Source organism: Miniopterus schreibersii (assembly GCF_964146895.1).
Source record: "Miniopterus schreibersii genome assembly, chromosome: 10".
Taxonomy (NCBI): domain Eukaryota; kingdom Metazoa; phylum Chordata; class Mammalia; order Chiroptera; family Miniopteridae; genus Miniopterus; species Miniopterus schreibersii.
Window position 1 is genome coordinate 53,212,148 of NC_138110.1, and position 26,086 is coordinate 53,238,233.

At 41.0% G+C, this 26,086-nt stretch overlaps 2 protein-coding genes across 3 annotated transcripts in view; one reads left to right on the forward strand and one right to left on the reverse strand.

Annotated features, from left to right (window-relative positions):
• PKIG (cAMP-dependent protein kinase inhibitor gamma) overlaps positions 1-762 on the reverse strand; it is a 53,472-nt gene extending 52,710 nt beyond the window's left edge. The window contains exon 1 of the mRNA XM_081149479.1: positions 652-762. The gene's annotated coding sequence lies outside the window, so the exon portion shown is untranslated. The remainder of the gene's footprint in view (positions 1-651) is intronic.
• A 3,852-nt stretch (positions 763-4,614) lies between these two features.
• SERINC3 (serine incorporator 3) lies at positions 4,615-23,312 on the forward strand. Of its 2 annotated transcripts, XM_081149458.1 has the most exons (11): positions 4,615-4,799; positions 8,257-8,418; positions 8,975-9,168; positions 10,229-10,308; positions 10,976-11,113; positions 13,779-13,948; positions 14,744-14,834; positions 15,657-15,837; positions 19,805-20,032; positions 20,686-20,862; positions 21,418-23,312. In XM_081149458.1, the coding sequence occupies exons 1-10, from the start codon at positions 4,761-4,763 to the stop codon at positions 20,822-20,824; spliced, it is 1,422 nt and encodes a 473-aa protein (XP_081005584.1). In that variant the 5' UTR covers positions 4,615-4,760; the 3' UTR covers positions 20,825-20,862; positions 21,418-23,312. The 2 variants fall into 2 exon arrangements, with proteins under 2 accessions (XP_081005584.1, XP_081005583.1); XM_081149457.1 differs by having other exon boundaries at positions 20,686-23,312.
• Positions 23,313-26,086: the final 2,774 nt, after the last annotated feature.

Below are 26,086 nucleotides of genomic sequence, written 5' to 3' on the forward strand. Positions count from 1 at the left end.
AATGATGGACTCCTTGTAGTAGTGGTATGCCTTGGAGATATTGAGGATTGGGTTAGAGACCACAGCAACAAAGCAAGTATTGAAACAAAGCCTGGCGTAATCTTTTTGCTGGTGGAGGGCCTTGCTTTTAATTTGTAAAAAAAGCGCAGCACCTGTGGAGCTCAATAAAGCCAAGCTCACTTACCTGTAGTAATAATAAAACCTCCCAAGTATTGAGGACTTACCTGCAAGGATTTTAAATATAAATGTACTTCGTAATAGCCTCATAAGACTGGTGCGCTATCTTTATCCCCACTTTGCAGATGGGAAAACTGATACACAAGTCAGTCCTCTCTGGCTCACCAAGTCACATAGACAGACAGACATTTTCTGCAGTTTTTAGTTATTCCCCGGCCCTCAAATAAGAAGGGCATTTCTGTTTTTAAACAAACTTTCGGGTCAGGCCAAGCAATGGCTCCCAAAATACAATGAAAGCGGAAAAAGCACTCCAAGCCCGCACCGGGCAGGGCTAAAGGCACGCGGGGACGCCGCCGCAGCGCGGCTGGTCCCAGCCTCCTTCCCGGGGTCCCCGCCGCCCAGCCCGTCGCCAACAGCAGAGAGCCCGCACCGGGCGGCGGGTTCGGCCGCCACTGCCTTTCCGCCCCTGCTCACCTGCGCTCCCGCCGCCTCGCCTCGCCTCGCCCGGGCCCCCAGCCCCCGGCGCCTCCCCCGGGCTGCCAGGCGCACGCAGCTCACGGCGGAGCCCGTTGCCGTGGCGACCGGAGTTGCTGAACTCCCGCGGCTCGCGCTACGGCGGCTCGGAAGGGACGCGGAGGGCTCGCGGGTCCTTCGCGGCCGGAGCGGGGGAGGAGGGAAAGCGGTTGGGATCGCGCGCCGGAGCGGTGAGGGGCTCGGGTTTGGCAGGCTGGAACTTGGCCCAGAGGAAAGGGAGAGGAAGGGAATGCTGGGCAAAGGGGGACGGCAAGGCCCGGGGGACCCTTGCGCCTCGGATCCGTCCAGTGCCTCAGTTTCTCTCCCTGTACGATGGAGACCATTCGGGGAGAGGACGGGCCGCAGGCGGACGCTTGCAGCACTGGGACTATCTGAAGACGGGAAAACTGATTTGGGCGGGGTGGCAGATGCCTCTTTCTTTAATACCCGAAGCGGTGGTGTGGCGAAGAATAAATAAACTTGTTCCTTTGGACTCAAGATGAGAAGTAGATCACCACATTTAATTTCAGTATTGGAGAATAATTTAGTTTGTGACCAGCAATTGTACTTGGAATAAGCATGCAGATACACTGGAACAGGAATCCAACAGGATTTTCATTGCTACGTTGTTTGTAAAAGGATTGAGACCAGTCTAAATGTCCATCGGTAGGGGATTGAGTATGTATGTAAATTATGGTGCATCCATAAAACGGATTACTATAGCAAGAACTAAGAGACCCAGGAAAATAAAGATGTAGATACAATTTAGCTGTAGACTTGTGAAAAGGGGGTGATAGATAATACACATAATGCTGGCACATGCACATATGAACTCTGGAAAGAGATCTGGGAGATGGGGGTGTGGTATAAAATAATGCATTTTCACTGTGCTTTTATGTAGTATTTTCAAAAACCAAGTACATGTATTTTCAAACAATATATAAGAATGTAGGAGATCAGGAATGTGCCACCCCAAAATATGCCATTTATAAGGATTATTTTGAGCTGAAGGCATTTGAGAAATACACAAAGAAAGACTCTGCCCTAACCCAATAAATTTCCCTTTGCTTAGGTTCCACTCCCCTCCACCTGGGAGAGCAGCAATTAATCACAGGAGACAACTATAGACTCATCAGTGAGAGGAATCTACATAACAAATCTTGTGAAACACAGTCCTTATCTTCCATTAATTTTTGCCTTGAATCTGCCTTCCCACAGCATGTCCCTCTAAAAACCTAAACCCCTTTCTATTGTCTTAGCACTTCTCTACAAATTTAAAGTTTACCAGCCTTGATCAATTGGTATAAAAGCCTCCATGCCTAGCAAGTCACTGAACCCAAGAGAGTAGAAGACAAATTTCCCTCTCCCACAGGTGAAAAAACACACACCTAGTTTTGACAATCAACATGCAAAAATGGGAGGGGCTGTTTGGATGGCAGTGAGCCCCCCACCCTAGAAGAGATGTTGCTGAGGGATTCTTGCAACAGGTGGAAAACTGAAGTAGAGGATCTCAAAGATGTGCCTTCCCCCAACTTTGCCGCCTAGATGAAGCACACTTAATCACTTAGGGTTAAAAACATTGAGAGATGGGCAGGATCCCACATTTGGGAGGACTAATGCTTGCAGGTCAGAAAATGAAAAACTCTTCACTGCTGTCTTGACCCAGTGTTCCTCACTGAACATAAGCACTGCTCACAGAATGTAAACAAATATCAGACAGGGCTCCATAGTTGGAACAAGGCTGAGACAAATGATTCAACATCTTTCTCTTCTAACATGAGTGGGTCCTGCTTTTTACCCCTTTCCCCACCCCCCCTGCCTTTTCAATGACAATTCTGGCCCTTCTTTAATCTTCCTACCTCCAGGATAAAAATTAAGATACCTAATCATCAAATTGTCCCTGCTACTTGACTGTGTCCAATTCAAAACAACTACCCACTTCCTTAAGCCATCCTTAGAGATACCAAGCACAAACCCAAATCCTAATACAAACTCTTCCCAAGTTACCAAAATTCCTCACGGTTTTCCTGGTGTGTGCTCTCCCTTAAAGAACAAGCTAAATAAATCTTTTCTGTTACAGGGTTGTAAGAGTTACCTGGAAGGTTCAGTGGTCCTGAAGCAATCTGACTTGGGCAGGCATTTGGGGTAAGGGGAGGAGAGAGGCTGAGGCAGGAATTAGGAAAGTTTGAGTAATTCTCCTTCCTCTGCCATCAACCCTTTCTGTGGCCTTCAGCAAACCACTTCACTTTGAGCCTTTTTCCATTTCAGTAAAAGAAGAAATCTGAGTATATTTCTAAGGCTTTTTCCAATCTAAATATTATAGGATTCTAAACTCTACAGGTTCTTATATTCTCAGGTAAATGTTCCCCTACATTAGTCATTTGTCCAACATTATCCTCATTGTTGTCACATCTACCTACTGTAAGCACAGAAAAAGGCCGCTCTTTTTCTTTGTTGTGGCCTTCCACAAGTTATGAGAAGCACCTGGTAATTAAAGGAGCGGTTGCAGGCTTTCCAGATTCAAGCTGCCTCTCTGTTCAAAGAGCCCGACAGATGAGGGCTGTAAGGGCCCCACTTGCCCCACCCCCCCTCCTCCCGGTGGTTTTAAGACTCCAGGATAATTCTCATCAGTCTCTAGTTAGTAGGAAGTGCCCTCTCCCCTCCCCTTCAAACCCAAGCCTCCCCTTTAGGAACTCTGTAACTTTTGCTCGATGCATGTTTTACAGGCTTGCGAAGATGCTGATAAAAACATCTCCTTAGGACATCTGCTGGACAGTCTCTTAGAAAGCAAACAAACTGTAACTTCTCAAGACAGCCCTCGGGATCTGGCAAACTTCAATGTTATCCCACTCCCTTCTTTATCGTCTTGCCACAGCTGCCACTTAGTCCCTAATACCCCAATAAAAAAGCAACCCGCTCTATCTTTGTAGCCTTGTGCCACCTAAGGGCACCTGGCCCTTTCCTCCCTTGGAAAGTAACATAAATTTCCACCCTGCATCTATCTCTTCTCTCAGTTGTGAATTCTTTCACAGTCCGTGTCACCAGCCAAACCCTAACACATACCACCTATACTGGTACGTATTTAAGTAAGTCATTTTCAAGTATTTCTTTTTAAATAGAATCTCAATTTTTACTGACATCTACAAAAGGAAAATTTACCTCATTGCTTAAATGGAAAACCAGCATTGGTTGGTAGAAATGGAAGAGTTTTTTGCAAACACACACACACCCCCTAAAACCTGTTATTTAACTGTGGATGTGGCTACCTTTGGAAAGATGTGGAAAATGAAGCCTTTATTCTTCAGATAAGCAAATATTAGAAAAATATTAAATACATACTAGTCCCAAGCAAACCTTTTCTTTGGTTTGAAGTAGGACTTTTTCACTGTGCCTTTCAATGTTACTTAATGTCATGTTCATTTCATTTACCCCAAATGATATACAGCGCCCACTTTTTAGGAAACACTGCCCATTTTCCCTTGACTCATCTTTAAGTTCTCAGATTAAATATAAACTCCTCAAAAAAGCCTTTCAGTCCTACCCTTCCCCCCAACTAAATTGCTTTCCCCCTTACACAGTGGGCATTAAACTTTTATTGAAAGAATATTCCCTTATGCTACGTCTTCATAGTACTCATCACAATATATCATGGTGCATTTACGTTGTCAGTCGCTTCTTAACCAGGCCAAAAATTCTTGTACACTTCAGTACCCCAGATACTGACACATAATGGGCTTGAAGTAATACAAACGAGGTGAGGAGATGAAGCCTCCACAACTCCTGCGGCGCCAGCGGGTTCAGCCCTGCCTCCTCCCCCAACAGGGGACAGGGTTAGCCCCGCCTCCCTTAGCCCCGCCTCCCTAGCCCCGCCTTTCCCTAGCCCCGCCTCCCCTAGCCCCGCCTTCTCCCTCAACCAAGGGCAGCGGCCTAGGGCGGGGGGCGGGGCCACGGAAGGACGCGTGCCGCGCGTTTCCGGCCTGGGAAACCGTCGCGTTTCTGAGGAGAATCTCAACTGGCAGTTAACACCGCGCTAGAAGCCTCGGTCCGCGACTTCCATCTCCAGCGTCACCATGGGAGCTGTGCTGGGCGCCTTCTCCCTGGCCAGCTGGGTGAGTTCGGGGTCTGGTGCCTCCTTCGGAGCTCTGAGTTGGACGAGGGGGGGCGATAGTGAGCCCCAAGATCAGACCCGAACTGGTCTCGGCTGCGGAGGCCCGCGGGTTGGAGGGACCAGTCCTCAGCTGCAGAGCGTCTCCAGGGGCCCGGGCCAAGATCCGCGATGCCGGGCTACCGGGATCAGGGGCTCCCTCTCCGGGCCTGCTGAAGAACGTCGGAGGCCAGGCCGCCATTGTTTACAATTTCTGTTGCCCCGCCCCCGCGAGCCTTCGGGCCTCTGGGTTCACCCGCGGCTGGAACAGGACCAAGGACCGAGTTCCCAAGGCAGGAGCTCTCTGGTTCATTTCGAAGTACCTTCCTAAGGCGGCGCCATTTAAGTTGCGTGGCTTGAATAATATTTTTTATCCCGTAGCACGGGATTTGCCAAAGCTACAGAGTATGTGGCAGAGCTGTCATTTTAACCGAGGCCTATGTGCAGTTCTGGTACAAGGGGAAGAAGTCCTTGTAGATTATTATTCAGAATTGGAAGCCAAGGTCCCTAAACTTTGGGACCTTGTACAAGTCATTTATCTCTTGCCATAAGACGAGGATAATCACCCCAGCATCCCTCGCCTGGAGAGCTATTGTGGGATAAAGTGAATAAATGTTTCATGAAATAATTCTTACCTTTACCATCTGCTGTACAATTTTTCTACCACATTAAAAAAAAATCCTGGACAGTTGATTTTAACAATCCACCTAGTGGGTCAAACTCACTATTTACAAAATAGAAGTAGGAAAAAATATAGTTAAGATCATTAATTAAAGAGTGAATTAGTAATTTGAAAGAAAGAAGTCTTTCCTATCCTAATAACCTGAAACACATTTTGGCTTTGATGTAAAACTAAGATTTGAACTGATGCCATCAAAGCACTTCTACCTAGAAATCACTTTCATATTTTAAGAATCCCTTTTGTTCACTAGGTACAGCAAGGAGTTAAGGTACCAGAGAATGGATTGAGTGGGGGGAAGAATAATAGGAAATGAAGTCAGAAAGCAGCAGGGAGCCAAATCTTGTAGATCTCCATTCTCCTGTCTTGTAGGCCAGTTTAAGGACTTTGGCTTTTACTCTTAAGTGCTATGGGGATCCATTACAGAAAAGAGGAATGATCTGATCTGACCATGTTTTAACAAGCTTGCTGTGTGGAGAACAGATGGTAGAAAAGAATGGGTAAAGCAGTGTAGGGGAGGAAAAACTTTCCACCCTTAGTAGTTATGGGCCTGTGGATTAAACTGGCAAAAGACAGATAAGCAGGAGAAAAAAGAGTTTGTTTATGTGTGCAACACACCCACACACGAGTGCTCGGTGATAAACAACTCAGAGGGGTGGTTAGAATGTAGGGCTTATCTTCCTATCCTAATAGGGGAAAAGGAGGTGGGAGAAAAGGGCTTCTATGGGAAGAACAAATATGTTTTCTCTTTCTTTGGAAAGACAAGTGGATTTGTAGGAGAACAAACAGGAGATAAGAAAGTTTGTGATAATACTTGTTTGTGTGGATGCAGAGGTCTTTTTGTCTTCTTCATGGCCATAAAACTCCCTTGGAGAGAGAAGTTGCTGCTTTTAGTCAGATGAGGAAAGCTCTGAGAAGGCTTTTTTTCTGCATCTGTTCTGAATCTCAAATGTTTTCATCTTAGCATAATCTTTATACTAACTCTAGGTTATGAGTGGGTTGCTACAGCAGTGAAATAGGAGCTATTGCATTTAATCCAGATGAGAGATGATATTTGTGGCTTAGACAAAAGGATAGCTAAGGATGCTATGAAAGTGGTCAGATTCTGGGTATATTCTGAGGATAGGGCTGATGTACTGACAGATTGGATGAGGGTTTTGGAAAAAGAGAAGGCATCAAGGATGACTCCAAGGTTTCTGGAGTGAGCAACCAGAAGAATAGAGTTGTCATTTAGAGATAAGGAAGTAACATAACATATAGTAGAACAGGTTTCTTCCACACATAAAGTATCTTTTTTTTTTTTTAATTAAAGGTGTTTTTTAAAAATATATCTTTATTGATTTCAGAGAGGGAGAGAGAGAGATAGAAACATCAATGATGAGAGAGTTGTCATTGATCAGCTGCCTCCTGCATGCCCCCCAACTGGGGATCGAGCCCGCAACCCGGGCATGTGCCCTGACTGGGAATCGAACCGCAATCCCCTGGATCCCAGGTCGCTGCTCAACCGTTGAGCCTCGCCCGCCCGGGCCACACATCAAGTATCTTTACACAGGAGGTACTTGATTCATTTTTATGGCTGAAAAATATTGCATTGTGTGGATATACCACATTTTACCTATCCATTCATCAACTAATAGGCATTTGGGTTGTTTCTGCCTTTTGGCAGTTGTGAATAGTACTGCTTTGAACATTCATGTACAAACTTTTATTTGAATACCTGTTTCAGTTCTTTGGGTGTATATTTAGGAGTGGAATTACTGGGTCATGTGGTAATTCTGTGTTTAATTTTTTGAGGAATTTCCAGGTTACTATATATTTATTGATTTATTTTTATCAATTTTAGAGAGAGGAAGGGAGGGAGAGAGAGAAACATTGATGTGAGAGAGAAACATCGATTAGTTGCCTCCCATATGTGCCCTGACCAGAGATTGAACCCACAACCTGGGTATGTGCCCTTACTAGGAATCAAACCCGCCACCTTTTGGTGGTCAGGATCACGCTCAAACCAACAGCCATATTGGCCAGGGCTCCAGGTTACTCTTGAATGGAGTTAAATAGCCCTTGCTATCATAATTTATAAGGGTTTCCAGGTAATGTTGCTTTATGCTGTAATAGCAGATTTAGTAACTAGGATTCTCGGTAAATAGCAAGTGCAGTTAGGTTTGTATTTTTCTCAATATTAAGATATGTTGTTTTTAAATTCAATATGATCCCTGTGTGAATATAAGTAAAATTTATTGGGCTTTTAACATGTTTTAGGTACTGTGTTGAATGCTTATTTAATACAGTCATGTGTGAGGGAGGAAGATTTTGTTACTGAGTCTATTTTACAGATGGAGAAAAAGGGTTTGCTGAGATAAAGTGGCAGAAATAACATTGAATCCAGAGCCCATGCTTTTGTTGTTGTTGTTAATCCTCACCTGAAGATATTTTCTCCATTGCCCTTTGGAGAGAATAGAAGAGAAGGAGGGAAGGGGAGAGAAAGAAAGAGAGAGAGAGAAACATAGATGTGAGAGAGGCACATTGACTGGTTGCCTCCCTCAAGCGCCTGGACCAGGGACGGAGCGGGGAGCAAACCCACAATCATAGGTGCCCTTGGCCTGGAATTGAACCCTCGACCCCTTGGTTGTAATTCTCTATTAAAACTGTCAGTGCCTGGTGTGCTTCGTTTTCTGTTCTGCGATACTTGTGTCATAAAGGAGTCCACTGAAAGGTCTCAGATGGTCATATGTACTTATTACAGGTTCCATGCCTTTGCGGTGGTGCATCATGTTTGCTGTGTAGCTGCTGTCCCAACAGTAAGAACTCCACTGTGACTCGCCTCATTTATGCTTTTATTCTCATCCTGGGCACGATCGCATCCTGCATCATGCTGAGGGAAGAGATGCAAGGTCCCCTGAAGAAGGTTAGTAGAAGGAACAGAACCCTTAATGTACTGATCATTTTAGTTGACATTAATGTTCTTATTTATCTCTTCACTGTTAGGAAAGTCAGTCAAGTTCATTGTCATTTGGGGTATAGTCAAGACACAGAATATGAAGGTATTAGTCCTTTTCTGGAAATACAGGAGGTCAAAGTGAACATCTTTAGGTTCTAGTCTTAACAACCAGAAAACAGATATTAAAAGGGTGCCCCTAAAACATTTGCTGTCCATGTATGTCTAGATTTAAACATTTAAACTGAAGGAGTGAGTTGTAACATGAAATTCATGGGGAAATGGGAGATAACCTCATCAGTAGAAAAATGCAAAGAGAGCACTTCACTTTTATTTCCAAAATGCAAGTTGTTTATACTATTTGGTGACAGGATGGTAAATTAATTGGAAGGCAAAGAGAACAATCCCACAGGATAGTCTTGAAATTGTTGAAGTAATCAGTTTTATAAATCCAGGCTTTCCTGTGGGGATAGAATCTCTGTTTAAATGTGGGTGTTCCTATAACATTGAAATTATTTTTTTCCAGATTCCTGGATTCTGTGAAGGGGGATTTAAAATCAACATGGCCGATATAAAGGCAGATAAAGATTGTAATGTGCAGGTCGGTTATAAAGCTGTATATCGGATCAGCTTTGCCTTGGCCATCTTTTTCTTTGCCTTTTATCTGCTCATGTTGAAAGTAAAAACCAGTAAAGATCCCAGAGCAGCAATACACAATGGGTATGTAAAATTTATTTATTATTGTTATATTATGGTGTGGACCCTCCCATTCAGCAGTTAATGTTGCCATTCTGATGGGAGCGGTAGAGTATGTAGATCAGTGGTCCAGATGTATGTCTGACCCATTAACATGTGAAATTGTTTCAGCGTCATTTTCAGTTGGAGACCCATAACATTGGAGGAGGTAGAGGGGATGAGGAGAGTCTTATCTTTTTTAAAAAATGCCTTTTGTTTCAAGTTTCTAGATTTTTATTGAACACCTATGTAATAGTTAATCACGGTGCTAGGCTCCACACACACTTTTTTTCCTTTCTGTTGTTAAAAGATAACCTTGTGCATGATATATTTAAACAATATACAGAAAGATAAACAGTGAATATATTTGGGCCACTGATTTACACATTCTATTGCTTTCCATTCCTGGCCCCCAGTTCCCCTAATTCTCATTTAAAGACTGAAGGGAGTTTTGTAAACTTTATAATCTCCTTTTTACAGATGCAATAACTAAATTTCAGAGAGGTTATATAAATTGCTTGAGATCTCAGCCAGTGAGGGTTGGAGCTGAGATTAAAATTCAGGTCTGTCCAGCTCCAAAGCCTGATTCTTTTCACTCTGTCATACAAGGAGTCTTTAAAGACTTGGTCTTGGCTTTGCCAGTGATGAACTGTGTAATTGTGAGCAAGGCACTTACATCCTATGTTGTAAAAGAAGGATTGGGTGATTACTTTTCCCCAGATCTAATAGTTAATTGCCCTATATTTACGTCACATTGCTAGTGTTCTACACGTCGGAATTCTAGAAAAATTCCTATCTTTAAGTGCTAAAAGTAGGGACACTGTAAGGATACATGTTCCTCTTAGTGTGAATGATCTGTTCTCTGTGCTATTTGATCTTAAATTGTGTGAAATATTGAATGGAGTAGCTTCATTCAGATGAATATCTAAGTTGAGTCATGTTGAAAATGCTACTAAGGCTTATTTTTGCATTTTAGAAATTCATTTTCTCACTGTAAGGGTGAAAATTAGCACGTCATAAATGCATTTTTTAAATATTTTAATAGGTTTTGGTTCTTCAAAATTGCTGCCATTGTTGGTATCATGGTTGGATCTTTCTACATCCCTGGGGGCCATTTCACCACAGGTATGGTTCACTATTAAGGGGGTTAATTATAGTACATACAGACTCTACAAATGATTGAGTTAAAGCTATGTTTTCATTACTGATTTTGCAGAACTGACAGTTAAAGGAAGTGGTGTCCAGTTATCTGACTTGGTACTAATATTAAGGTATTAAGGCATTCAGGTCGCTTCTTAGGTGTTCTGGAACCATATGTTAATTGTTTGCCGATATTTTAGCAGTCTGTCTTCTTACTTGGCAATACTAAGTTCATCGGAGAGCTTATCAACATAAGGACTTGTAACTCATGTGCTCTGCCCCCCCCACCCCCTCACCCCACCCCCGTCTTCGCCTCCTTCCTTACTGTGGCATCAAGTGACATATGTGGATTTCCACTATGATTTTTCCTTCCTCTAAGGTAAAGGAAAAAGGCTTATCGTAGCATTTGGAATATCAGATTCTAGGCTCCCCTTGGCACAAGCTAGAATAAGTTTTACAAGGTTTGAAACCCAACAGAACACTTCTCAGAGAATGCCTTTGAGCTTGGAATTGGAGTGGTCTTACTGTACTGCTGGAGGCAGAGTATGTCTCTACCATCTCTCTCTTACTCGAATTGAAATCTTTAGAATGTTGGCAGCATCTGAAATGCCACTCGTGTGGCCCAGAATAACCTTTTCCTTTTGGCTTGTAGTCTGGTTCGTTGTTGGCATGTTCGGGGCCTTCTTCTTCATCCTGATCCAGCTGGTGCTGTTGGTGGACCTGGCTCACTCTCTGAATGAGTCGTGTGTGAATCGAATGGAGGAAGGAAACCCGAGGTGCTGGTATGCTGGTAGGTACCTGACCCACCTGTGAGGCCGTGCTGCATATGCTGCGTTAAACAGGGTGTGCAGGGAAAACCTCCGTGGATTCAATGTGTGAACTTGCAAGGTCGAGCTGACTTTTGAAAAACTATAATTTCCCATTGAGTCGTGAATTACATGCATTACTGGAAGGAAGTAACACAGACCATATAAATCATTGGATTCCCCCAGTTCACTTATTTTGAGATTTGTAATGTAACTACATGTATTTAGATAAGGGGAAAAGCTTTATTTGGTGACATAGTTCTGCTTTTGATTTCCTTGTTTCCCTGGACAAGGACTCACATGCATTCTACACATGGGACATCTGCCAGCAGGTCCTTCTTACCAGAAGGTGAACGGTACTTACTGTTTTATTCAGAATGTGACTCTACACCCTTGTAAAATCCTTCTGGTGGGAAAAGAGTACTTATAATTTTTAGGTTGGGAACACGATTTATAGCCTGTAATAATGGGGAGGGACTTTGGAGCCCTCTAGTTATTAGGAGCAATACCCAGCCGTGCTTTAGTTTTAAAAATAATGGTTGAGAGTCCTGGCCCTGACTTCCTCCTCCTGGCTCCCCAATTGTAAAATAATAGATGCTCTGTGTCAAGAACTTGAAAACCAAAAAATCACAAAAGAAAAAAATTCCCCCATAATCTAACTCCCCAGTAATTATTACTCACTGTTAACACATTAGTCTATAGCCTTCTAGTCTTTTTTCTACATGTACATGTGTATCTTCCGTGTATAGGAAACAAGTTATTGAAAAATGGGTAATATGTTTGTGTCTTATTTATTTTTAAAATGTATTATATATTCAGTAGTTTATAGTTTGACCTTTTTTAAAGCTTAGAAATAGCTTGTGAATATGTTTGGCCATAGTACAGCAATAAATACCCAATAACATATCTTTGAGTACACTTCTGATTATTTCCTTAGAATAAATTTCCAGAAGTAGAAGGGTCAAAGGGTATGGATATTTTAAATGCTTTTAGTACATGTTATCACATTGTCCAGCTTCCTTTTCATCTTATTTATTTAGGGTGCTGCTTTTTAAATTGAAAAAGAAAAAAATAAGTGCCATTTTTACCATAAACACAAATGATAGAATTTTATAAAAAATAAAACATGCAACTCTACCAACCTTCAACAACCCCCTTTCCTCTCCAGATGTCACCACTATTATTGGACCTTTATGTATTTGTGCGTATCCACATGTTTTGTTTTGTTTATCTTCACTTGAGGATATTTTTTCCATTGCTTTTCAGAGAGAGTGGAAAGGAGAGAGAGAAAGAGAGAGAAACATCCCTTGGTTGCCTCCCTACTGGGGCTGGGGAGAGAGCCTACAACCCAGGTATGTGCCCTTGACCAGAATTGAGCCCAAGACCCTTCAGCCCTTGGGCCAACGCTCTAATCACTGAGCCAAACCCGATAGGGCTGTTTTTATGTTTAAATGTAAATAAATTTATACTGTGTTTCATTCCATGACTTGCTCTTTCCACTTACTGTATGATGAATGGTGTCCCCTGCCAGGGAGCGCAGATATGTCTTGCTCATTTAACAGTCGCATGGTATTCCCATCTGTACAATTCCTTGATGTTCCAGGGCATGGTGTACCACAATTTATTTACCCATTGCCCTGCTGTTGGTCACTTAAACTGTTTGTAATGTCTGTTTATTGCAGAAAAAGATTTGTAAATTATCATTATGGGTTGGGAATCCTGAACCACTTCCTTCTTTCTGACTAATAAAATTTGTTTCATTTTTTTTAACCTGTTTACTTCTGTTTTGTATAATTCATTCTCAGTCACTCCAACTCTAGAAGAACTTAATAATGAACTTTGCCATACTTTGGAGTAACTAAAAGTAGAGAAATCTTGTATGTTCAGATGGGAAAACATTAAGAGTAACTTAAGTATAGCATCAGTAACATCATATACAGCATTTAAGCCATGCAAAATCCATTGAGACTGAGATAAGTAGAAACTAGTTTTTTCAAATAAGTTTGTGCTTTGAATTAAATACAGTTGGTGTGATATACTGTATACTGTTTTCATGTTTTTCAGAGTTACACAGCTAATTTTATTATCCACGTGAATAGAAAGGAACATTACTTTAGATATTTGAAAGTAGCAAATAAGCCACTTTCCCACAATGATGTGGTCTTGTGACAGGAAATGGGTTTATGTAGCCAGTAGCTACGGAGGAAAAACTGCCATTAAAGATGCCTGTCTATTCTGTTTTCTTCTAACACCATCCCTGGCGCTCAGCTTGCTGTGAACTGCTTCATTTTGAGGGCTATGAAGTCTTTTAAGTTCCTAAGAGAAGCTTATAATGAACAATATTTTGCATGTAGTTAGAATTTATTCTGTTTAGAATGATCAGATGTCTGGTTTTTCAACCCATGAAATCAAGTTAGGTAATCCAGGAAGTGAATTCAGTTGTTTGGTGGATTTTGTAATTTACTATTGAGCCAACTCTAACACAATCTGAAACTTCAACCTTGGGGCCTCTGTCACTTCACTGTAAATTAGTAACCACCATCAAAGTGAAATAATGTCTATTTTTATATGGAGAAGAAAGTTGGTCTTCATTATAAAAGTTTGTTAGGAGTGTGGGTATTCATATTGGTTTCCCTTTTTTCCCTTCAGTTTTACTGTCCGTCACGAGCATCCTGTATACCCTTTCAATCATCTTTGTCAGTTTGCTCTATGTATACTACACCAAACCAGATGGCTGCACGGAAAACAAGTTCTTTATCAGTATTAACCTCATCCTTTGTGTTGTGGTTTCAGTTCTATCCATCCACCCAAAAATTCAGGTATGGTGGTTTTCTGCTTCCTGTAGGGTTTTTAATTAATGCTAAACTTGAAACCTAGGTAACCTTTTATATGAACTTATGTCCACGTTTTACCCTGCTTAAACATTTCTCCATGTTATGATGAAATCTTTGTAATTATAACTTAGTAACTATAAAATGTGCCATTGAGTTGCCTATATTATAATTAAATGACTAATTTCCCTATAATGTAAAAAAAACCTAGGTAACTTGGGAATTTATAATTTTTATAAGATTTACATCTTGGGAATGATTCTTTTGAATCATTAGCCAAGATATTTTAGGGGAGTTAACTCCCCAAAAAAGAATTGATTTTTAATACTTAAAAACAAAAGTCATGCTCCTGAGTTTCATCACTTAAATACTATACTTTAAAAAATTCATGGAGTTTTATATATGAAATCTGAAAAGAACATCTAGACATCACCTCTCATTTTAAAAATGAGGAAAGTGAAGTTCGAGAGAGATGAATCACCCAGCCAGTTAGTGACAAAGCTGATTTTAGATTCCACAACACCAAGAAACTGGTAAATCGAAGCTTTGTGTGATAAATAGGAATTTCCAGGATTATGAAATGCCTTGAGAACCAAGAGTACATGCTTCCTCTTTCTGGGTTCTTCCTGAAGCTAACTCAGAGATTACTTGTCATCTTTCAACTGTCAAGCAGAATCAGAAGGCTCTTAGTTAATAACAATTAAGTGGGTCCCAGGGAAGTACCCCAGGTTTCAGAAAGTCAGCCGTGCAATTCTGTGGCATGTTTTCTTTTTGATTCCATAGGAACACCACCCTCGTTCTGGTCTCCTGCAGTCCTCTATCATCACCATCTACACCATCTACCTGACATGGTCAGCCCTGACCAATGAGCCTGGTAAGGGAATAGCAAGAGCACACTCATTTGAGGAAAAGAAAGTGGAAATTATTCCTTTGGTGGAATAAAAGCTGCAGCTAGAGCAGATGTCAAGTGAACAAATATAATTTTGATTGATTCACACCAACGATTATCACTGTTGTCATTTTTTTATTTGACAGTCTAAGGGAAAAAAGGTCAATGCCCCTGACTAAATAGTCAGGTTTTGCGTGTTTTAAAAATTCCCGCGGTACACCAGTTGAAAATTGCTGCTCTAGGCTTTTTTCTGGACTAAGTCAAACTAGTTAAGAGGTAGACAAGATAACATTGTTTTGGCCCTTTGTAGGATTGTTTTAATTGAATTTTCCTTTGGTGTTACAAGCCCTAGAAGAAACTGCTGTAGGAAATCTCCTTTTGTAGTTATTATAGGATTATTTCTCAATAGGTTATTCTGTGGATTCCTTTGAAAGGAAAACAGTTATCACAGACCCTGTAATGATGACTCAACTTGCTTTTATTATATTCCTATGTAAATATGTGACAACAAAATTAGGGATAAACTCCTTGTGCTTAAAGCCTTTGCATAATTGTAGAACCAATGAGATTTATCAGTTAAATTTCAAAACCAGTGATTGGTAATTGTGAAATTTGACAAATTACTGTTTCTTTTTTTCTAAAACTAAGTCACTGATTGAAACACAAATATGTTACTGCTAAATTTCAGATTCTTTTATATAGTATTCCCATGTTTTATGTTATGACTGAATGTGTAACCACACCCCTCAAATACTTTCTTGGAACAAGGTGAGTTATAACTAAGGATAAAATATTTCCCATTTTCAGATCATTCCTGCAACCCAGGCCTGTGGAGCATCATTACACACCTGACTGCACCAACCTTGGCTCCTGCAAATTCAACTGCTCTGGTCCCTACCTCTGCTCCCCCATCGCAGAGTGGGCATATTCTGGATAATGGAAATTTTATTGGGCTGTTACTCTTTGCTCTCTGCCTTTTGTATTCTAGGTAAGTTAAAAATACTTAGAACAAGATTCTTGTGAAGGTTAATACTGAGTGAAGCAGCTAGAATAGTGGCTCTGAAAATAGGTTGGCTTATCTTAAAAAAAAATTATTTCCTGATCATTGTAAATAATTAAACAACTACAGAATTATACATATCTAATGTTAAAGACTAGTAAATTCAAGACCCCAGATACAACCTATGTTAGCAGTTTGCACTTACCTTCCCACTCATTTTTATTGACATTTTCTATATAATAGCATATATTACTTTATTTCCAAATATGTAATAATAATGGGTAAGGATATATTTATATGAACAAATAATATAAGCAAGAAAAGTATAAAATAGGAAATGAAAGTATCCTCCCTCGAGATTTACCTCTTCCACGGTTAACATTTGGTACACATTATTTCAGGCTTTTTTCCTTTGCTTATACTTACTATCAACCTATCTATGCATATATAATTACACATAATTTTATATAAAGCTAAATACACAATTTTTTTTAATCCTCACCTGAAGATACGTTTATTGATTTTAGAGAGAGAGGAAGGGAGAGAGAGAGAAACATCAAAGTGAGAAACATCAATCTGTTGCCTCCCACACTCACCCCGACCTGGGATCACGCTCCCCGACCCGGGATCACGCGCCCCGACCCGGGATCACGCGCCCCGACCCGGGATCACGCGCCCCGACCCAGGATCAAACCTACAACCTAGGTATGTGCCCTGACTGGAAATTGAACCCACGACCTTTTTGGTGTACGGGACGATTCTCCAAATGAGTCACCCAGCTGGGGTAAATACATCATTTTATTTATATCGCTTGATAAATAATTTTTAAAAATAAATTAGGGCTCTGGCCAGTGGCTCAGTTGTTTGGAGTTGTCCAGTGTAGTAAAAGGTTGCAGGTTCAATTCCCGGTCTGGGCACATGCCCCATTTGCGGGCTCAGTCCCTGGTAAGGGGGCATGGCATGCAGGAGGCAGCCGATTGTTGTTTTGCTCTCACATTGATGTTTCTCTCTCTCCCTTTCCTTTCCTCTCTCTGTAAAAATCAATAAAAAAATCTTTAAAACTAACTAAATAGAGAACATGATGTATAAATACACATGCTATTCTGAAATATGAATTTGTCTTTATAATCTGGATAGCTTTCCATAACATTATGTGTAGAACCTATTTTTTTATTTTATTTTTAATGATTGCTTAAAATAGGGTTTGGCAAACTATAGCCTTGGGCTGTCTGCCTATTTTGGGGTGTGTTTTTTTTTTTGGTACACAGCTATGCTCATTTGTTTTCATATTGTCTATGACTATTTCTGTTTGTTTTGCCTTTGGCCTAGTTTTTTTTTAAAAGATATAATTCACATACCACAAAATTCACCCTTTAAAAATATACAGTTCAGTAGTTTTTTAGTATGTTCACAGAATTGTGCAACCATCAAACCATCACCACAATTTTAACATTTTATTTACCCAGAAAGAAAACCCATGCTCACTAGCAGTCATTCCCCATTCCGCCTACCCTCGAGCTCCTTGCAGACAGTAACCTCTTTTCTGTCTCCAGATTTGCTTATTTAAACGTTTCATATGCATGGAATCATACACTATATGGTCTTTTATGACTGGCTTCTTTCACTTAGCATAATGTTTTCAAGGTTCATCTATGTTGTAGCATGTCAGTATTTAATTCCCTTCTGTTGTTGGAAATAATATTCCAAATTTCATTTATCCATTCATCAGTTAATGGATATTTGGCTATTTCCACTGTGGGGCTATCATGAATAATGCTGCTATGAATGTCTGTGTACAGATTTTTTGTGTAGATATACGTTTTCAGTTCTCTTGGGTATATACCTGTGAGTAGGATTGCTGGATTATATGGTACTGATATGTTTAGCTTTTTAAAATAATAAAACTTTTTATTGATTTCAGAGAGAGAGGAAGGGGGAGGGGGAGAGAGAGAGAAACATCAATGATGAGAGAGTTATTGATCGGCTGCCCCCTGCATCCCCTGCTGGGAATCGAGCCCACAACCCTGGGCATGTGCCCTGACCAGGAATCAAACCTCAGTCTCCTGGATCATAGGTCGATGCTCAGCTGCTGAGCCACACCAGCTGGGCTGCTATGTTCACCTTTTTGAGGAACTGCCAAAGCACTTTCCAAAGTGGCTACATCATGTTACAATCCTACCATCAATATTATGAGGGTTTTAATTTCATTACTTCCTAATCATTACATTGTACTTACGTCTTTTTGATTGTAGCCATTCTAGAGGATGTGAAGCAGCATTTCATTTTGGTTTTGATTTGCATTTCCCTAATGTCTAATGATGTTGAACATTTTACATGTGTTTACTAGCCATTTTTATGTCTTTCTTGAAGAAATGTCTATTTAAATCTTTTGTCTAGTCTTTAAATCAGCTTATTTGTCTTTTTATTGTTTTTGTATATGGTTTGAGGTACGGGGCCCAACTTCATTCTGTTGTATGGGGATATCCAGTTGTCCCAGCACCATTTGTTGAAAAGAGTATTTTTTCCCCACTGACTTGTCCTGGCATCCTTGTCAAAAATCAGTTGATCATAAGTGCAATGGTTTATTTCTTGACTCATAATTCTGTTTTGTTGATATGTATGTCTATTCTTATACTAATACCACTTTTTTGATTACTGTTGCTTTGTAGTAAGTTTTGAAATTGGGAAGTGTGAGCCATACAAATTTGTTCTTTTTCAAGATTGTTTTGGCTATCCTGAATCCCTTGCATTTCCATGTAAATTTTAGGTTCAGCCTGTCAATTTCTGCCAAAATATGAAAAAGGTAATTGGGATTTCTTTCAGTGGTTTATAGTTATTAGTGTACAAGTCTTAAACTTCTTTTGTTAAATTTCTTTCTAAGTATTTTATTTTTTGTTGGCATTGTAAATGAGATTGTTTTCTTAATTTATCTTTGAGGTTGTTCATTGCTAATGTATAGAAATATAATTAATTTTTGTATATTAATTTTGTATCCTGCAAGGTTATTGATTGATTCCTTAGTACTTTTCCATATACAAAGTCAAGTCATCTGCAAATAGAGATCGTTTTACATCTTATTTTCCAATCTGGATGCCTTTTATCTTTTTCTTGCCTAATTGCTCTGGCTTGAACCTCCAGTACAATGTTGAATAGAAATGAAGAGTGGAGTTGTCTTGTTCCTGGTCTTAGGGGGAAAGCTTTTAGTTTTTCACTGTTAAATATGACTTTAGCACTAGTTTTTTTCATAAGTGTCCTTGATTAATTTGAGAAAGTTTTACTGTATTTCTAGTTGGAGTGTTTTTGTTATCTTGAAACAGTATTAGATTTTGTCAAATGTGTCTTTTTTATGTCTCTTGAGGTGATCGTGTGGTTTTTGTCCTTTTTTGTATGTATTTTGTAATTGAGTTATTTAACAAACTTTAGTGAGCATCTATTATGTCCCAGAAAGCACAGATGACTAAGGTCATTGTTGTTAATGACCTTAGTCATCTGTGAATAGCAAGAGAGACAGGAATGATAAATGCTATGGCAGAGGGAAGCATAAAGAGCTGTGGGAATTTAACCCAGCCTAGTGATGGAGTGATGTCAGAGAAGGATTTCCAGAGAATGTGGCACAAGCCAGAGAATTGAAGGATAAGTAAGTTAGCTGGGAGAAGGTTGAAGGTTGGTACATTCTAAGAATAGAAGAGGTGCGTGTGAAGTCATGGGAGTAGACATTGAAAGCATAGTATATTTTGGGAAACTCCTAAGCAGTTAAACCATCAAGTAGTAACTAATAAGAGTACTGTCTGTCTTGTGATGGCAGGAACAGTTCAGAACTTTAGGCAGGGCCCTTCAGAAGGCCGTCAGGCCCCGAAGTAGGAGCAGTTCAGAAATAACCTTCATGTATATAGGCCAATGGCAGCAGTTCATCTTCAGGGCCCATTTCTGACTTGTCCTTGGGATCACTTTCTAGCTTCCGCACTTCCACCAATAGCCAGGTAAGTAAGCTGACTCTGTCAGGAAGTGAAAGTGTGATTCTCCGTGATACTGCCACCAACGGGTCCGGTGATGAAGAAGATGGACAGCCTCGGCGGGCCATGGACAATGAGAAAGAGGGAGTTCAGTACAGCTATGCTATGTTCCACCTGATGCTTTGCCTGGCTTCCTTGTACATCATGATGACCGTGACAGGCTGGTACAGGTAGGAGGCATAAACAGCACATATGGAAGACCACTTAGCCCCTTGGGCTGACTGTAAAGTCTTCATCTGTTTTCCTGGCTTTGAAGTCCCCTTGTCTTACCTATATAATAAAGTTGTGTTCAGTGCTGACACTTTTCTGAAATACTTTTGACTTTTTTCCCTCTTGGATTTACAATCCAGTTGTGATTCTTACGGTGTAGATTATGGGGAGCTCTTTCAAACTTGAGTACTTGAGAGAGAAAATCATGACATTAAGCCATGTGGCCCATCTTTGTTCTCTAATTTTTCTCTGTGTCTGGAGAGGGCCATATGGAGTATTCTGATCAAAGTAATGATTGGTAAGGAAGGAAAGTTTCAGGGAGGCCATTTCAGTCTAGACTTTTACTAGTATCTAGAACAGCCCGATGTTCCTAAAGAACTTTGCTCAAAGATTAGTCAGGGTTCTCCATGCTGGCAAGAAGATGAAAGCCATTTGAGAGGTAGAGTTCCCTACTCATAAAAACTAAAAACAGCAGCTTCCTCAATTCCCTTCTAGAACCTTGCTAGGGAGTAGTGTTAGCCAAGTTTCCCTGGAGAACTTCCTGTCTTTGGGTGGGGAGGCTGCTTGATACTGGTATCAGACTCCTTTTCCTGACACTCTTCTGTTTTCTTAGCCCTGATGCGGAGTTCCGGAATGTGACCAGCAAGTGGCCAGCTGTGTGGGTCAAGATCAGCTCCAGCTGGGTCTGCCTCCTTCTCTACGTCTGGACCCTTGTGGCTCCAGTTGTCCTCACCAATCGCGACTTCAGCTGAACCTCTGAGTGCCAGGGACACCACTGAAATTCATAAAGGTTCCCTTTGCTGAAAGCCCTTTTACTTTTGCTTCAACTAAAATATTAAGTGAATGCTTTGCGAATTTGACTATATCCAGGTTTATATCTGAGGGCAAGATTGAATTATGATTGATGCAGGATCTGAACTTTTCATTTACATTGCATTGTTTATTTTTAAGGATATAGCTCAAAGGGAACATTTTTGCCTTGTAAAGTGAACTACAGCTGTGCTGTGAAGAGAGTCCTTTATTAAGACCTGTAGGTCCCTACAGCTTTGATTTAAAATGTAAGAGAAAACTATTGGATATTTGAGGCCATCGTTAATATATTTCTATTGCAGTATCCTTAAAGAGAAAGAAAAAAATTAATAATGTATTTCTAGGACAGTTTTCCTCTGTGAAAGTCTTTACTTGGGTGATGCAAGCACCCTGTTCAGTCCTTAAACTCTTAAGAGGTGTAGCATCATAGTACTTGAGCAAAGGAGTATGTGTGTGAGTCCTTCCCCAGAAGAGGGATTGCTGATAGGGCTACTGCTTCTGCACCTTGACACTTTTAATTTTTTTTATACTACAGCATTGATGCTGCTTGATTCAAGTCTATGGTTTTGCCAGAACATTAACTTCAATAAATGCTTTGTCGATTTGGTTAAAATGAAGATTCTCTTGGGGAAAAACTGCCATTTTAGTCAATGTAATTATTTTGTTATGAGTATGTAAAAGTAAAATGCATGTGAATTTATTATATTTGCACTATAAGGTATTTGATTACAATAGACTTATGCTTTTAAGGCCCTTTCTTTAACAGCTTTTATGAATTAGTAGCCATTCTATATTTTTTAGATTTATGTGGGCAGTCAGATTTATCAGGCCTCAGCAGAATGTGTCTGTTCCTGCTAAAACTTAAGGCTGCTGAGTAAAATCTTGAACTCCTTCAACAATTTTACTAATATCTTCTCTGGGTGAGACTCTTGGGTAGATGAGAGGCAGGGGAAAGGAATTGTCAGGAATCCTCCAGGAGAGGTGGCACACAAGGAGATAGAAGTTTGTTCTTTCAACAAAGATTTACTGTCTGTTCTTTACCAACCCAGCCCATCAGGTTTTGGGATACAACTTTAAGCATGATAGGCATCAGCTCTGCTATCTTGGACTTAGAGTTTCAAGGATGAGGAAAATGAGATAACAAGTGGTACAATGTGGTGTAATTAGTGCTGGGACTTAGGGATTGCAGAGAACTCAAAGAAGAGGTGCCCGGGTTAGGGGCGTGTCATGGTAGGCTTCCTGGAAAGAGTGATGTCTAAGACAAGAATTGTTAGGAGTTAGCTAAGAAATGGGGACGTGGGATGGCATTGCTGAAGGGTAGACAAAACTGCATGTTAAAGGCAGGGAGATTTTTAAAAAACTTGTTTAGTAAAGCTGGAATGGGGAGAAATGGGCTGAGACTAGGTTATGAAAGGCTTTGTAAACCACGCTAAGGAGTTTAGACCTTATGTTGAGGGCAGTGGGGAGCGTATTTATAGTGGCATGAATAAATTGTGTCCTCAGTCACTGTATATATAGAGAATGGATTTAGATAAGACCAGGCAGTCCGTGTAAGATCTGAAACAGATAAGTGAAAGTGAGAATGGAGAGAAATTGACAGCTCAGAGCTACTTAGTAATTAAAATTTAAAAATTGGCCAACTATGGGTGAGAAGCAGATTCCTAAGTGATTCTGGTTTAACCACTGGGGTCGATGGTGGTTCAATTTATATGGTGAGGGGCAAGCTGTGCTAGAAGGATGGAGGTATGGTCCCTTAAGAATGCCAAAGAGCATATTCTTCAAAGTCTGACTGGGTTTGCATTAGTTTTGCCATTTTCTTTGTGTCAAACAGCTAATGTTGTTGACTATATACTAAGCTTTATGACCTTGGGCAAATGACTACCTGTCTGAGCCTCACTGTTTTCTTTGAACAAAAGATAGTATTTAGTGCATAAGATTGTTTGGAGAGTAAAGCTACCTTGCAAAGTGCTTAACTCATTGTAAGCACTCTGGTAGTAGCTGGTAATCTCAATATGGGCTAAAAAGAGACTGCCCAATATTAAAAGGTCAGAGAGTTTCAGTCACAATCTAGCACAGGCTAGAACTGAGGTGTTCTTACAGGGTTAAACACAGGGACCTAGAGGGCACAATCTCAGTTGGGGTGGAGGTGTGCAGGTAGGGAAGCAGGGCTTGATAATAGAAATTGTTGCAACCACCGTCTTCTAAACCAGTGGTTTATTTTGGGGTACAGAAATAAGGTTGTAAGGGATTTGGAGGGAAGATAGGGGAGGTTTAGCTCTTTTCCAGTATAAAGCAGACACCCCGCTTTCCTTAATAGCAGGGCCAGCCAGATTAAACCCATTAAGGTCCTACCTTATGTAATTCAAAATAAAAGCAATACTAAACTGTAAAATAAGTGTAATAAAGTTCAATAAAGTTTTTAAATTTTTTCTTATGATATAACTTTGGTATTAATTTGAAATAAATGTTCTTTAAACATTAAGGGGCAGTGTCCCTGCTGTGAGTGGTTTTAAGTTGGAAACCCAGTAGTTTACCCAAGACTGAAGTGAATTATACACAGGAGTGCGGAGCTATAGACAAGCATAAATGTCAGCATTTTGACTGTAAAGCAGGGGAGTATTTTGAATCATCAGACCTCATGTGTCATCTCACTCCAGGTGAATCACCCAGTGTTTCATTATCATAAATAGGCCTGTCTGTCTCCCAGGTGTGCAGATTGGGGGCCCTGGCTTTGAGGTCCGCAGTGTGCTGTAGGAGTGTATCAAAGGCAATAGCAGTGACTGCTACTTAACCTAGTTACATCTGGGAGAAAGCTTATAGGCCCATGCTGGCTATACTTTCTAGGTTGTTGTTATAAGGTGCTCAGTTAATTGGGAAATAAAACTTTCTCTTGACAACCAAAGGTACTACCAAAGAATAACCATGGACCTGGTTATCAGTGCTTTTGATGTTCTATACCAAATCCTAACTCAGACTTAATTTTAACCAGGACAGCTTTTTTGTCCATTACAACTCCTTGCTGGGTTGTATTTTTATTTTTACACATTAAGGTAAAGTGAGTATTCAGTAATATGAGTCATGCGTTTGATGTCTGCAGATTGACGGCAGACACCAGGCTTATACTTACTAATGGGAGCAGCACTTCATCTCTCTTTGTTAATCCTCAACCGAGGATACTTTTTCCATTGCTTTTCAGAGAGAGTGGAAGGGAGAGAGAGAGAAACATCGATGTGAGACACATTGACTGGTTGCCTCCTGCATGTGCCCCAACCAGGGCCAGGGATTGAGCCTGCAACCAAGGTAGTGCCCTTGACTGGGATCGAACCAGAGACCCTTCAGTCCACGGGCCGACACTCTAACCACTGAGCCAAACCAACTAGGGCAACACTTCAGATCTCTTTACTCCTTTGTGTTGGTCTGTTGTATCCGCTGTGTTACCTACTTAGTGATGTCCTGAGTACTGCTGGGTGACCCAGGCCACATGATGCCTATAACCTCAGGTGAAGAACTACAGTGACTACCACATAAATAGCTACATGTACCAAGCAGTGAACAGACATGTCTACACCTGCAAGGTGGTGATGATTCTTTCCCTTTTGCAGATCAAACCAAGGCTTAGAGAGCTTAGTGATCTGCTCACAATTACACAGAAACCAACCCCAGGCTGACTTAGTTCTTTCTTCAGTTAGACCCCATTGTCTCTTGGCCTTCTGGGATGTAGGAGACAGTATAAACTAGAGACTGCTTAGGGACATGTCAGGGAGTCAACTGGCACGCCAAGCTACTCATCATTAACAAAAGAAAGTTGGTAATCTCCTAAAGGCAGTAGCTAATATCTTACTAGGACACTATCCCTAATGGCTGGCACCTTATCAAGGGTGAACATTTAGTTAAAAAAATTTTTCCAGTAAACTGGCACCTTAAATGATTTTATTACTCACCAACTATAAATGCAATAATGTGAAACATCTGCTGCCATTTACCATAGGTATGCTAAACGAGTACAATGTAAAGAGTGGGCAGTGGGAAAAACTAAGGTATTTTAGAAAAGAAAGTGCCGACTCATAACATGGACGGTAACTCCAGTGGCGTATAAGTGCCTCATAAATATCCTTGTAACACCGCTATAAGGTAAGAAGGATTGGAGCCATTAGCTCCATTTTTCCAGGTATGAGAAACAGACGGAGCTTAAGCTCCACGGTTTCCTCAGGGAAGGCTGACCTGAAGAGCGATGTTGCAGTGTGAGTACTCACCTGTTGAATCATCAGAAGCCAACAGTGAGTTGTATAGACATCCTGAATGTGAGTATTTCTCAACTGAGCCATCACCAACACACCAGACCCACCATGGGGACCTGTATTTTGTCTCCCCTGGTGAAAATGCATGCTCCTCTATAGAAACAAACTGGACAGGTAGATGGCTGAGCATGCAGAGGACCAGCTGATCAAGCCACACCCTAGTAACCCTCCCAGGGAGTCTGGGTTTACTTAAAGGTGCTTCTGGAATAAAATGTTCAATTACAACTTGAGTGTCAGAGGTTAAGAACCTCTGCTTTATTTTTAAGAAACCTAAAAAAAATAAAGCCAATTTTTAGACTGATGCTTCCTCACCCTCAAAGTTCCTTCTGTCCCTCTGTGTTCCATCTTTGGGCTAACAATAAGAGACGTGCACCGCCTAGCACCAACAGGAGGAAATAGTGGGCTCCAGCCTGACTGCCTGGCTTTGAATCCCAGTCCTACTACTTGACCAGCTGTGTGTCCTTGGGCAAGCTGCTCAGCTTTTCTGTGCCTCCCCCTACAGGGGCAATAATACTGCCTCATTAGGGGGTGTGATGGTTAAATGAGATTATGTGAAGAACACTGTTGATGCCCAGCCCACGTGAGCTCTCAGGAATTGTTCACTATCACTGGACGGACTCAGGGCCGGTCTGGGAAGTGTAGCTAGGCCTTGAGAACTGAAAAATGTGCACATCGTCTCCACCACTATGTGCATCCAGCCCCATCATCCTTTCTACACGCTGGTGGCTTCTAACTGTATGTGATCTCCAACCAGCCAGCCCTACATCTACAGAAGGCCCTGTGGTGTCAGTGCCCCTCCTGCCTCCGCTGCAGGGTGCCTCTGCCCAGGCCACTGCATACCATGAATAATAAAGCCTCAAAACCTTAATCCAAACTGCCACTGTCACAAAGGGACTCCACACACAC

Coding starts and splice junctions, on each gene's coding strand:
- SERINC3 (XM_081149457.1), top strand. CDS start 4,761: ATGGGAGCTGTGCTGGGCGCCTTCTCCCTGGCCAGCTGG. Junction 4,800..8,256: donor CCTTCTCCCTGGCCAGCTGG/GTGAGTTCGGGG, acceptor TACTTATTACAG/GTTCCATGCCTTTGCGGTGG. Junction 20,033..20,685: donor ACCGTGACAGGCTGGTACAG/GTAGGAGGCATA, acceptor CTGTTTTCTTAG/CCCTGATGCGGAGTTCCGGA.